The sequence below is a fragment of the Chironomus tepperi genome, unplaced genomic scaffold, assembly GCF_022539635.2.
Source record: "Chironomus tepperi strain 1889 unplaced genomic scaffold, CSIRO-AGI_Ctep_v1 contig_359, whole genome shotgun sequence".
Taxonomy (NCBI): Eukaryota; Metazoa; Arthropoda; class Insecta; order Diptera; family Chironomidae; genus Chironomus; species Chironomus tepperi.
This window is the reverse complement of record NW_027226481.1, coordinates 2,587,751-2,597,845: the sequence shown is the minus strand read 5'-3', so window position 1 is coordinate 2,597,845 and position 10,095 is coordinate 2,587,751. Positions and strand designations below refer to the sequence as shown.

The window sequence follows — 10,095 nt, the reverse complement described above, 5'->3', positions numbered from 1 at the left end:
TTCAATCGACCTTCTAATCCAAAATTCAAGTCGATTTTGAGCTTTGGGTCCAAATAAGGGAAATTCTGAGCTGCATTTTCAATACAGCTGATTCCTAAAAGTGACACCTGAAAAATTTCCAATTTTGAGATTCAAACCCATGCCCAGAACATTATTTTTAAGTTTTGAACCATGGAATCATTCAACCTCACAGTCAGTCATACTCAAATCAATAAATAACCTAAATTTCCATCACATTGCACCTCCCCTTGCATCAAAGTTTTATTTATAGCGCTTTTATTTCAAGCTTTCAGCTGCGAAGAATTAAATGATACGCAATCAGTGATTAGACTTAATCTCAATTCTTATTTATGGACTGAAGAAAATATAAAAGAAAGTTTTTTTTTGACTTTCAGTTCAGATCTTAAAATTGTATCGTTTAGTCATGTTCGGCAGAGTTTTAATTGTTGTGGCTGCTCTGGTAGCGACGTCTAGTGCACAGAGCTGTTTGAGCTTCTTGTTCTATACAAGTGCCAATAACATCGTCACATATTCAACAGCAAACTTGACAGATATTTTGAACAATCCAAACTTCAACAGACAAAGAGTCACAGCTCTTTACATGTATGGCTTCCAACAAGGAATAAGCACACCATCAGTTGTTCAAGTTAGAGATGCATACATTCAAAATGGAAATCACAATTTCTTGCTCATGGATTGTGATAGCTCTTATACAGCAATTGTAAGTGCTGAGGCTCAAGTTGATCTTGAAGTTGATTTCGATCCAATTCGAGTCTCCTTCGATCCAATTCGAGTCTCCTTCGATCTCCAAACTGTTTATTCCTCTTATAAATCTTATTTATTTCCTTATCCCAATTCCAGAACGCAAACAGCCTCGCCGATGAAGTTTCCGACGTTCTTTTGCAATTCTTCAATTTAGGATATGAAAGTTGGCATGTTGTTGGATTCTCATTGGGAGCTCAAATTGGTGGCATGACTGGACGACATGTTAGAAGGAAGTCACTTAGACGATTCAGTGTTCCAAGAATCACTGGAATCGACCCCGGTCAACTTCCAATTGGGCTTTTCAATGATATTAATGCTGATGATGCCAATTTTGTTGATATCATTCATGTTGAGACTGTTCATTTTGGAACTGTTAATGCTGTTGGTCATGTAAACTTCTGGGTTAATGGAGGTGTTACACAGCCAATGTGTACTGGTGCTGTTGCTGTTGGTGAGTTGATTTGACTTAAATTTAGTGGAATTTGTGGAACTAACTCTCAATTGCCATTTCAGTTGTCGCAACTTGTGCTCACTTGATGGGACCTACATACTGGTCCGAAACCCTTACAGCCAACAATCCAAACATCTTCAGATCACAACAATGTGAAAGCTGGAATGTATTTGTAAACAATCAATGTGGAAATACACCAACATCACCTATGGGAATTGGTGTTAATTTCAATGCACGTGGAAATTACTTCTTGAGAACAAATCTTGTTTCTCCTTTCTCGTTGACATAAGTGAATTTGAGGGTCTTAAGGCCTAGAGTCTGGCATTTTCTATGAAATATGCAGAATAATCTAAAAGTGTATCCGAATTTAATTAAAAATGTTTTTGTTTAAAAATTTAAATAATTTAACGGTTTTTATTGTAGATTGGATAATTTTATTGAAAATAAATAATTTTAAAATTTAAAAAATTGAATTTATTTAAATTTAGAGGTACAAATTTTAGTAAAATCAAAAGTTAGAATTTTATGAGGCAGTCTTAACATTTTTGAGACATTTTCAAAAAAATTCAAATTTTAATTCTCTTAAAACTAACAGAAATCAATCAAAAACTCAATAGTTCTAAATACAATTCTGCTCTTTTATGGTTTATCATCACAACGTCATATTCCTTTATGCTAGTAAATGAACTACTTCAAACTCATTCTCTAAAAATCACAAAAATACTAAACTTTCAAAAAATAAATAAAAAAATCACAAATAAATCCTTATCGTCTATGCGTAGCTTAATACTTAATTAATAATTGGTTCGATAAGCATGATATGGGATTTATTGATTTCTGACACACCCTACCACAATAAAATTTCCCCCGAACAAAAAATTCCACGTTTTATCAACTTCCTTTTGTTTTAATTGCGAAACCACGCGACGGCAAATTTGTATCACAGAGGATATTGTTTTTGAAAAATTTTGATAAGATATAGTTCGAATCTTATCAAATTTTTCAAAAAAATGCCTACGCATTAAATAAATAGTGCAGATCACTGACTGTATAAATATAAGAGTCCTTCCAACATTTTGATTTAATTCAGTTTGAAGACAGATTTTAAACTAAAATGTGGTTCAAAAGTTTAGTTTTGTTGAGTGCTTTAGTGTCAGTGGCTCATTGTGATCCTCGACTTAGATTCATTTTCTACTTTGGATCTACCCAATTTATTGAAACAGCCGAATTTACTGCAGCTAATTTAGAAACTTTAAATGCACATCCAGCATTTCAAAGAAATATAAGGACTGTTATGTTCCATTATGGAGTTGGACAGTCAGTCTCATCAAGTCCAGTCTTTGACATCATTACTTCATATTTATTCAATCGTGAATATAATTTTGTCGTTGTTTCATATGAGAGTAATAATGTTGTGTCGACTGATGTGAGTAGCCTGTACCAAAATTGCTTCTAGCTTGAATTAGGTCAGCAGATTTAGGCTCTAGCGTGTAGTTAGTCTAGAACTGCTGTCTTGCAATTTTTGACGAACCCTAGCTTAATTCAAAATATAATCCATAATTTCATCCTTCAATTCCAGACTGCAGTTGATCTCGCTGAAGGAATTGCTACATCTCTCATCCGTCTCTTCGATGCTGGCTACAGCTCTGGTAACATGAATCTTCTCGGATTCTCACTCGGTGCCCAAATTATGGCTAGAGCTTCTCGTCGTGTACAAGCCATCTCTAACCGTAGACACATCATTGGACGCTTAACAGGACTTGATCCATTCAATATTGGACCAATCTCAGCTCTTAGAATTGGACGAATGAGTTCAGCTGATGCACAATGGGTCGAATCAATTCATACAGAAAATCCAAATCGTGGTGATCATTCATCGACTGGACATGTTCAATTTTATTTCAATGGAGGTGTTTCACAGCCACAATGTACTCAAATTAGTCCAATTTCACGTTGGGATTGCAGTCATGATTTTGCACTCTTATATTGGTCTGAGTCAGTTAGATCAAGTGTTTTCACATTCCCAGCACTTCAATGTGGCTCATGGGAGCTCTACACTTCAGGTGCATGCAATAGTAACAGCATTGGACACGTTGGAAGAACTACAGAATCTAATTTGAGAGGTTCATACTTTTTAAGAACTAATTTGTCTCCACCTTATGCTAGAGACACAGCATTGCCTTAAAAACTATTCGACCTTGGCTCTAGAAACGTTGAGAAACTATGACGCAGTTACGATAAACCATAATAAGCAGTAATTAATTAAGATAAGAATATAATTTTATGAATGAAGTTGTTTATCGAATAAAATAAATGTTATCGTGAATGAAGTTCGGGATTTTATTATCAAAACACGTGTTTAATTTTATTTATTAAGTTAGTAGTGGATTAATGGCTGTGACGAGCTAGGTTGGAGTGTTTATCTGGACATTCTTCTTTCTCTAAAGTCAAAATATTTGGTCAATGTCTATCAAAATTAGAATTTTATGCTTTATATTGTAAGAATCCCTTGAGCATCATTACAAGAGCTTCTTGAATCCTCAAACTGATCGGATCCTTAATACTCCCAAGGTTCTAATGACAAAAGTGCACTTCAACATAGCATAGCCCGAATGGGTATTTTAATACACTTTTAAATTGCATATCAAGTGCTCTTACGTACTGAACTACTTTGGCTTGCCAGTAAATGTAGCACAATGCTCACTTAAACCATCATACTGCTCAAAATCCAACATAAACTACAATACCTTTATCAAAACAACAAACTATTCCTACCAACAATATTTTTGGTTATCATATCAACAAGGAATATAAACTTCAGATAATTTAATTAAGTGATAAAGCCTTATGTGGGTCCCTATCAGTAAATACTCAATTTTATCAATATATTAATTTCACAAGCATCCGTTCGATAGCTCATTTCGTTGGCAAATTTAAAGCGAAAATGTTGTTCAAAACTTTAATTTTATTGGCTGCTTTAGCATCGGTCGCAAATTGCGATCCAAGATTGAGATTTGTTTTCTATTTTGGGTGAGGAAAAATTTAAAGGAATTCCAAAAAAGACGTTAAAAATTTAAATTTTGAATCCACAGAACCGACTTTGTTGAGACAATAGAATATAATGCATTGAACTTGGCTAATTTGTTCAATCATCCATCATTCAATCGCAATGTCCAGACAATTATGTTCCATTACGGTGCCGGTCAATCAATCTCATCTGTTCCAGTTAATGATGTCGTTACTTCTTACATCTTCAACCGTAATTACAATTTTGTTGTGATTTCATATGAGGATAACAGTATTGTGTCAACTGATGTAAGTGTCCATTTTAATCAGCATTAAATCCATATTAAGCATAATTCCTGTATTTTCAGACCGCTGTCGATCTTGCTGAAGGAATCGCTGAAGCTCTCATTCGTCTCTTTGATGCTGGACTCAATTCAGGCAACATGAATCTTCTTGGATTCTCACTCGGTGCTCAAATCTTAGCTCGTGCATCTCGTCGTGTACAAACCATCACAAGTCGTCGACATATTCTTGGACGTTTGACAGGACTTGATCCATGGAACATGGGACCAGTTGCAGCACTCAGAATTGGACGATTAAGCTCAGCTGATGCACAATGGGTAGAATCAATTCATACAGAAAGCTCAAACCGTGGTGACCACGAATCAATTGGACATGTTCAATTTTTCTTCAATGGAGGCGTTGCGCAGCCACAATGTAATCAAATTAGTCCAATTGCTCGTTGGGATTGCAGTCATGACTTTGCACTTACATATTGGGCTGAGTCAGTTAGATCAAGTGTTCGTACATTCCCAGCTTTACAATGTTCGTCATGGGCTTTATATGAATCTGGCGCTTGCAACAATAATGATGTTGGTCACATGGGAAGAACAACTGAGTCAAATTTGAGAGGACCATACTTTTTGAGAACAAATATGACACCACCATTCGCCAGAGACACAGCATTGCCATAAATTGACCTTGTTGACATCTTGTTCCGCCCACAAAAGTGAAAAACCCAATCCTGATAAGAATTTATTTTTGACTTAATCTTCTTATTAACATCAATAAAGTTAATTGACAAGCTTAAATGATATCTAATCAGTAAAGACTTTTCATTTCTCTCTATTTGGTTCATGCAAAAAAACCGAAGACATTTTCTCTCTTAAATTTCAGTTGACATATCGCCACTGAACGATTTAGTCATGATCGGTAAAAGTTTGGTTCTTCTTTTCGCCTTTGCGGCTATCGCGTCTGCTGATACTCGTTTTAATTTCATTCATTACCATGAGTAAGCATAAATTCATGTTTCATCACTGATCATCACCCGAGTGGACATAAATACTTTGGAGCTGGTTAAAGACTAGTTCTAACAAATTTTTTGTCCACTTGTGTGTATTTCATACGGAAGTCAATCCAGAAAGTTCTCTGTACATCCATTAATAACACAAATCATTACTGTCTATCCTTACAGTGGCACAACGACTGAATACAGCACCGACACACTTCCACAGATTTTAACTCATCCATCATTCCGTCGAACAGGCGAAACAGTTGCTTTCCACTATGGAGCTGGACAAAATCTTGGATCGGCAGAAGTTTCGGACATCATCAACTCATACATCAGCAATGAAAGGTACAACTTGATTGTCATTCACTACTTCAACATGGAAGTTATCAGCACTGATGTAAGTTGAGGCTTCTATTGCCTTACTGTCTTCATTAAGACATAGTAATCAACCTCTAACTGCACATCACTTTACTCTTATTTTCTAGAACGCTGTCAGTCTCAGCGACGTCCTTGCCACAACTTTCACTCGACTTTTTGACACCGGCTACAATTCAGGATTCATGAATTTTGTTGGACATGCACTTGGTGCTCAAATTCTTGCTCGTACTTCTCGTTTGATTCAAAATCGTGCCAACTTCCGTCACGTCATTGGACGCTTGACAGGATTAGATCCAGCAAGTATGGGACCAGTCGCCACAATTCAAATTGGACGATTGACATCAGCTGATGCACAATTTGTTGAAACTATTCACACTGACGGAACATTGAATGGCGATCATTTGTCGTTTGGACATGTCTCATTCTTCCCAAATGGAGGTGAAAATCAGCCATTCTGTACAAATACGATTCCAACAATAAGAGCTAACTGCAATACTGTCTTTTCACTTACAATGTGGGCCGAGTCAGTCAGAGCAACTTCACAAATTTTCCCATCATTACAATGTGACACATGGCCACGATATACAGCTGGTGTATGCAATAACAATCATATTGCACATTTGGGACGAATTACTGATAATAATTTGCGCGGAACTTACTTCTTGAGGACCAATAATGCACCACCATTCAACCGTGAAACTCCATTCCCATAAATGACTTGTCAAAAATTATAATTGGAACTAAAATAAAATTATCAAGCAACAAAAATAATTTTCATGTCTTCAAGTTTTATTTTTGTTTCAGTTCTAAAATTGCATACCTTTATAATCAGTTAAGGATTACTTAATCTTATCTGTTCTATAATTAATACCTCCAATAAACAGCTTGATTTGATAAAAATTAATCAAATATTTTTCAAGCTGTAAAAGTTAATCGTCTAGTACTTTCTGAACCTTGGAGACATTAAAATGTTGGGGAAAAGTTTGTGCCTTGTTTTTGCATTTATTGCATTAGCGAACTGCGATGCTAGGATTAGATTTAGATTTTTCCATCAGTAAGTGGGTTAAATGATGTCAATCATTCCTGAATAGCACAATTTGGTAGATTGATTCAAAATCTGGCACCAAATTAGCGTTATTTTGACGTAGTTCCAAGTTAGAACCAGATTTGGCTTTAAATCAGAGTCACGGCAGCCTGAAGCTTGACAGATTAACTGAATAGTGTTACTCGGAATTGAATTTGACTCAAAATGGTCAATTACAGCCTTTAAAATCTGTTCAAGTGTTAAACTCTTAAAGCTAGTATCTTCATGATTCAAACTTTCCTTCCAATTCCCATTAACATCGCCACAGTCTCCACCAACATCACAAACACTAAACAATCCAAAAAGTCAACCAAATAATCCAATCTTTTCCAAATTTTCAGAGGAGTTGGAGTCGGTGACTATACCACATCGAATTTCTTCGAAATCATCAGTCATCCTAACTTTGTTCGTACCAGACAATCAGTAATGTTCCATCACAGTGAGGACAATACTCTTACAACACCACAAGTACAAGATGTTTTGAATTCATATGCAGTTAATCCGGAATTGAACTTCATTATGGTCCATTATGACAATGCAAATACAATCAGTACTGGAGTGAGTAAATTTTATTTCATTTTATGGCAATTAGCACTTGATGAATGAGTCAAGTATATCCAATCATCCTTATAGAACTGTCCTTACCTTAACATAACAAAGAAACTAATAAATTTTTCATTTCCAGAACTCTGTTGACTTAGCAAATGGAATATCCACCAGTCTTCTCTTCCTTTTCAACAATGGCTACAACTCTGGCCTTATGTCATTAATCGGACATGGTCTTGGTGCCCAAATTATGGCTCGTGCATCTAGAAATGTCCAAAATGAGTCAAATAGGCGTCATATTATTGGCAGATTAACTGGTCTTGATCCACTTGATATTGGTTTAATTTCTGGACTCACTCTTGGTCGATTAAGCTCAGTTGATGCACAATGGGTTGAATCAGTTCACACAGAAGGAAGTAATTTCGGTGATTTAGGTTCAAATGGTCACATTGCATTCTTCGTCAATGGTGGTGTAACTCAACCAATGTGTGGTCAATCACTTCCAGGTGCTAGAGCACGTTGCAGTCATGAATTTGCCATGACATATTGGGCTGAGTCTGTTCGTTCATCAGTTCCAATATTCCCATCACTTCAATGCGATAACTGGAATAACTTTATGGTTGGACAGTGCAACAATAACTTTGTTTCTTATATGGGACGTGCTAACTGGTCTGCTAATTTGAGAGGAACTTACTACTTGCAGACAAATATTCAGGCTCCATTCTCTAGGGATCGTGCACCTCCATTTTAAATTGGGATTTTTGGATTTAATTGATTATTTTTGATGAATAAAAGAATTTATATGAATTGCAATGAAAATTTGAGTTTTTTGAATGATTTGGTTCCAGAATTTTGGATATACTCTGATGTACAGTGTAATGCATGTGCTAAATTGATAAAGATTCCTAGAAACCCCTACAAAATTGATTATTTACCTTCAAAACTCTTTAATAATCCCGATAATTCCAAAAATTCAATAGACTCAAAACACCGCTATTTACCACCCTTATCATGCCTAGTTTTTGTAAATAAAAAAACCCACAACTATAACAAATGTTCAATAATTGTGATTTTTGTACCCATTAACAGCTTAGTGTCCTTATCATTAAGTTTTCACGTTTTTAAAAAATTAATGACGTTTATCATTTTTTTGAAAAAATCGAACTATAAAAATGAGAAAAATAAGTTTTTCTAGACATTCTGTGTCTACTATTAAAGGAATAATGTTGGTTAAAACTTTATTTGTAGTTTTATCATTGATTGCCTTAGGCAGTTGTGATTCTCGTATCAGATATCGTTTCTTCAGAGAGTGAGTAGTTTTTTGAGGAATTTGAACTCAAAATTTCTAGCAAAATTCACATTTTGCTTAAAAATCCTTAAAATTCCAGAAATTTCTAACCTTAAAAAAATTATTCCACAATTCCAGAGCAACATACGTCGATGACTACACACACGCCAACTTCCACACAATTTTGACCAATCCAAACTTCGTTCAAACAAGACAAACAGTCATTTTCCATTATGGAGCTGGTCAAACACTTGCAACACCACAAATTCATGATGTTGTGACTGCATATGCTGTAAACAGACAATTCAATTTCATCGTCATCTACTACGACAACATTAACACAATCAGCTCAGGAGTAAGTTAAATTTAGCAAGTCAAAATTTATTGAAATTTCAAAATTTACCTTTAAAATTCCAGGAAGCTAATGCACTCGCTGAAGGAGTCACAGTCAATCTTCTCGAAATCTTCGATCGTGGCTACAACTCTGGTCTCATGAACCTCCTCGGATTCTCACTCGGTGCACAAATCATGGCTAGAGCTTCCCGTCAAGTTCAATCACGTTCAAATCGTAGACACATTATCTCAAGATTGACAGGTCTTGACCCATGGAACTTAGGTCCAATTTCAAGTATCACAGTTGGAACATTAAGCTCTGCTGATGCCCAATGGGTTGAATCAATTCACACAGAAAGCTCAAATCGTGGTGATCATGGATCACGTGGACATATTGCATTCTTTGTTAATGGTGGCATTAGTCAGCCAATGTGCACACAGACACTTCCAACAGCAAGATGGGATTGTAGTCATAACTTTGCACTTAGTGTTTGGGCTGAATCTGTTCGTGCTGCTTCTCCTGTTTTCCCATCACTTCAATGTGACTCATGGTCTCAATTCCAAGCTGGACAATGTAATTCAAATCAAGTTGCTAACTTAGGTAGAACAAGCATTAATACATCAATTCGTGGATCATACTTCTTGTCAACTAATATGCAAGCTCCATGGTCGAGAAATCAAGCTCAACCTTAAAGAGTTTTGTGTATGAAGCAAATGTGGCATGAGGTAGGCATTTGGAATCTAAATAATATCCTTAGAGTGCTTTTTAGCTTCTAATGATGCCTTGTGTCGCTCAATAAGTAAAATTGTTGAATAAAAACTAATTTTGGTGAAAAAATATTGGAATTACTGAGTTTCTCTTGCTGCTGATTCTCAAATTCTCTCCCAAAAATTGAGCATTTTATAATTACTCAAAAAACTTTATCTAATCTATTAATATTATCTCAAAAATT

At 35.6% G+C, this 10,095-nt stretch overlaps 6 protein-coding genes and 1 long non-coding RNA gene across 7 annotated transcripts; 6 read left to right on the top strand and 1 right to left on the bottom strand.

Moving 5' to 3' along the window:
• Nucleotides 1–387: 387 nt before the first annotated feature.
• Nucleotides 388–1,619, top strand: LOC139095030 (vitellogenin-1-like). Its single transcript, XM_070646278.1, has 3 exons — nt 388–721; nt 862–1,216; nt 1,279–1,619. Exons 1-3 carry the CDS (start codon nt 425–427, stop codon nt 1,503–1,505), a joined length of 879 nt encoding a protein of 292 aa, XP_070502379.1. The 5' UTR covers nt 388–424; the 3' UTR covers nt 1,506–1,619.
• A 668-nt stretch (nt 1,620–2,287) lies between these two features.
• On the top strand, nt 2,288–3,568 carry LOC139095025 (lipase member H-like). Its single transcript, XM_070646272.1, has 2 exons — nt 2,288–2,642; nt 2,796–3,568. Exons 1-2 carry the CDS (start codon nt 2,331–2,333, stop codon nt 3,399–3,401), a joined length of 918 nt encoding a protein of 305 aa, XP_070502373.1. The 5' UTR covers nt 2,288–2,330; the 3' UTR covers nt 3,402–3,568.
• A 519-nt stretch (nt 3,569–4,087) lies between these two features.
• On the top strand, nt 4,088–5,323 carry LOC139095026 (lipase member H-like). Its single transcript, XM_070646274.1, has 3 exons — nt 4,088–4,246; nt 4,309–4,531; nt 4,591–5,323. The coding sequence occupies exons 1-3, from the start codon at nt 4,161–4,163 to the stop codon at nt 5,194–5,196; spliced, it is 915 nt and encodes a 304-aa protein (XP_070502375.1). The 5' UTR covers nt 4,088–4,160; the 3' UTR covers nt 5,197–5,323.
• LOC139095031 (uncharacterized) lies at nt 4,308–9,996 on the bottom strand. The gene is made up of 2 exons (XR_011544827.1): nt 9,213–9,996; nt 4,308–9,130 (listed from the first exon to the last, which is right to left on the bottom strand). It is a non-coding gene; the product is annotated as an uncharacterized lncRNA (long non-coding RNA).
• LOC139095029 (pancreatic lipase-related protein 2-like) lies at nt 5,368–6,662 on the top strand. The gene is made up of 3 exons (XM_070646277.1): nt 5,368–5,513; nt 5,697–5,910; nt 5,999–6,662. Exons 1-3 carry the CDS (start codon nt 5,428–5,430, stop codon nt 6,602–6,604), a joined length of 906 nt encoding a protein of 301 aa, XP_070502378.1. The 5' UTR covers nt 5,368–5,427; the 3' UTR covers nt 6,605–6,662.
• Nucleotides 6,800–8,340, top strand: LOC139095027 (pancreatic triacylglycerol lipase-like). The gene is made up of 3 exons (XM_070646275.1): nt 6,800–6,945; nt 7,317–7,533; nt 7,661–8,340. The coding sequence occupies exons 1-3, from the start codon at nt 6,860–6,862 to the stop codon at nt 8,270–8,272; spliced, it is 915 nt and encodes a 304-aa protein (XP_070502376.1). The 5' UTR covers nt 6,800–6,859; the 3' UTR covers nt 8,273–8,340.
• Nucleotides 8,738–9,965, top strand: LOC139095028 (lipase member H-like). The gene is made up of 3 exons (XM_070646276.1): nt 8,738–8,830; nt 8,948–9,164; nt 9,227–9,965. Exons 1-3 carry the CDS (start codon nt 8,745–8,747, stop codon nt 9,833–9,835), a joined length of 912 nt encoding a protein of 303 aa, XP_070502377.1. The 5' UTR covers nt 8,738–8,744; the 3' UTR covers nt 9,836–9,965.
• Nucleotides 9,997–10,095: the final 99 nt, after the last annotated feature.

Excerpts from the sequence above, each read along its gene's own strand:
- LOC139095028 (XM_070646276.1), top strand. The coding sequence starts at position 8,745 with ATGTTGGTTAAAACTTTATTTGTAGTTTTATCATTGATTGCCTTAGGC. Across the intron at positions 8,831-8,947 it reads AGATATCGTTTCTTCAGAGA|AGCAACATACGTCGATGACT; the intron begins GTGAGTAGTTTT and ends CCACAATTCCAG. Across the intron at positions 9,165-9,226 it reads TTAACACAATCAGCTCAGGA|GAAGCTAATGCACTCGCTGA; the intron begins GTAAGTTAAATT and ends TTAAAATTCCAG.
- LOC139095026 (XM_070646274.1), top strand. The coding sequence starts at position 4,161 with ATGTTGTTCAAAACTTTAATTTTATTGGCTGCTTTAGCATCGGTCGCA. Across the intron at positions 4,247-4,308 it reads AGATTTGTTTTCTATTTTGG|AACCGACTTTGTTGAGACAA; the intron begins GTGAGGAAAAAT and ends TTGAATCCACAG. Across the intron at positions 4,532-4,590 it reads ACAGTATTGTGTCAACTGAT|ACCGCTGTCGATCTTGCTGA; the intron begins GTAAGTGTCCAT and ends CTGTATTTTCAG.
- LOC139095029 (XM_070646277.1), top strand. The coding sequence starts at position 5,428 with ATGATCGGTAAAAGTTTGGTTCTTCTTTTCGCCTTTGCGGCTATCGCG. Across the intron at positions 5,514-5,696 it reads AATTTCATTCATTACCATGA|TGGCACAACGACTGAATACA; the intron begins GTAAGCATAAAT and ends CTATCCTTACAG. Across the intron at positions 5,911-5,998 it reads TGGAAGTTATCAGCACTGAT|AACGCTGTCAGTCTCAGCGA; the intron begins GTAAGTTGAGGC and ends CTTATTTTCTAG.
- LOC139095027 (XM_070646275.1), top strand. The coding sequence starts at position 6,860 with ATGTTGGGGAAAAGTTTGTGCCTTGTTTTTGCATTTATTGCATTAGCG. Across the intron at positions 6,946-7,316 it reads AGATTTAGATTTTTCCATCA|AGGAGTTGGAGTCGGTGACT; the intron begins GTAAGTGGGTTA and ends CCAAATTTTCAG. Across the intron at positions 7,534-7,660 it reads CAAATACAATCAGTACTGGA|AACTCTGTTGACTTAGCAAA; the intron begins GTGAGTAAATTT and ends TTTCATTTCCAG.
- LOC139095030 (XM_070646278.1), top strand. The coding sequence starts at position 425 with ATGTTCGGCAGAGTTTTAATTGTTGTGGCTGCTCTGGTAGCGACGTCT. Across the intron at positions 722-861 it reads ATAGCTCTTATACAGCAATT|AACGCAAACAGCCTCGCCGA; the intron begins GTAAGTGCTGAG and ends TCCCAATTCCAG. Across the intron at positions 1,217-1,278 it reads TACTGGTGCTGTTGCTGTTG|TTGTCGCAACTTGTGCTCAC; the intron begins GTGAGTTGATTT and ends TTGCCATTTCAG.
- LOC139095025 (XM_070646272.1), top strand. The coding sequence starts at position 2,331 with ATGTGGTTCAAAAGTTTAGTTTTGTTGAGTGCTTTAGTGTCAGTGGCT. Across the intron at positions 2,643-2,795 it reads ATAATGTTGTGTCGACTGAT|ACTGCAGTTGATCTCGCTGA; the intron begins GTGAGTAGCCTG and ends CTTCAATTCCAG.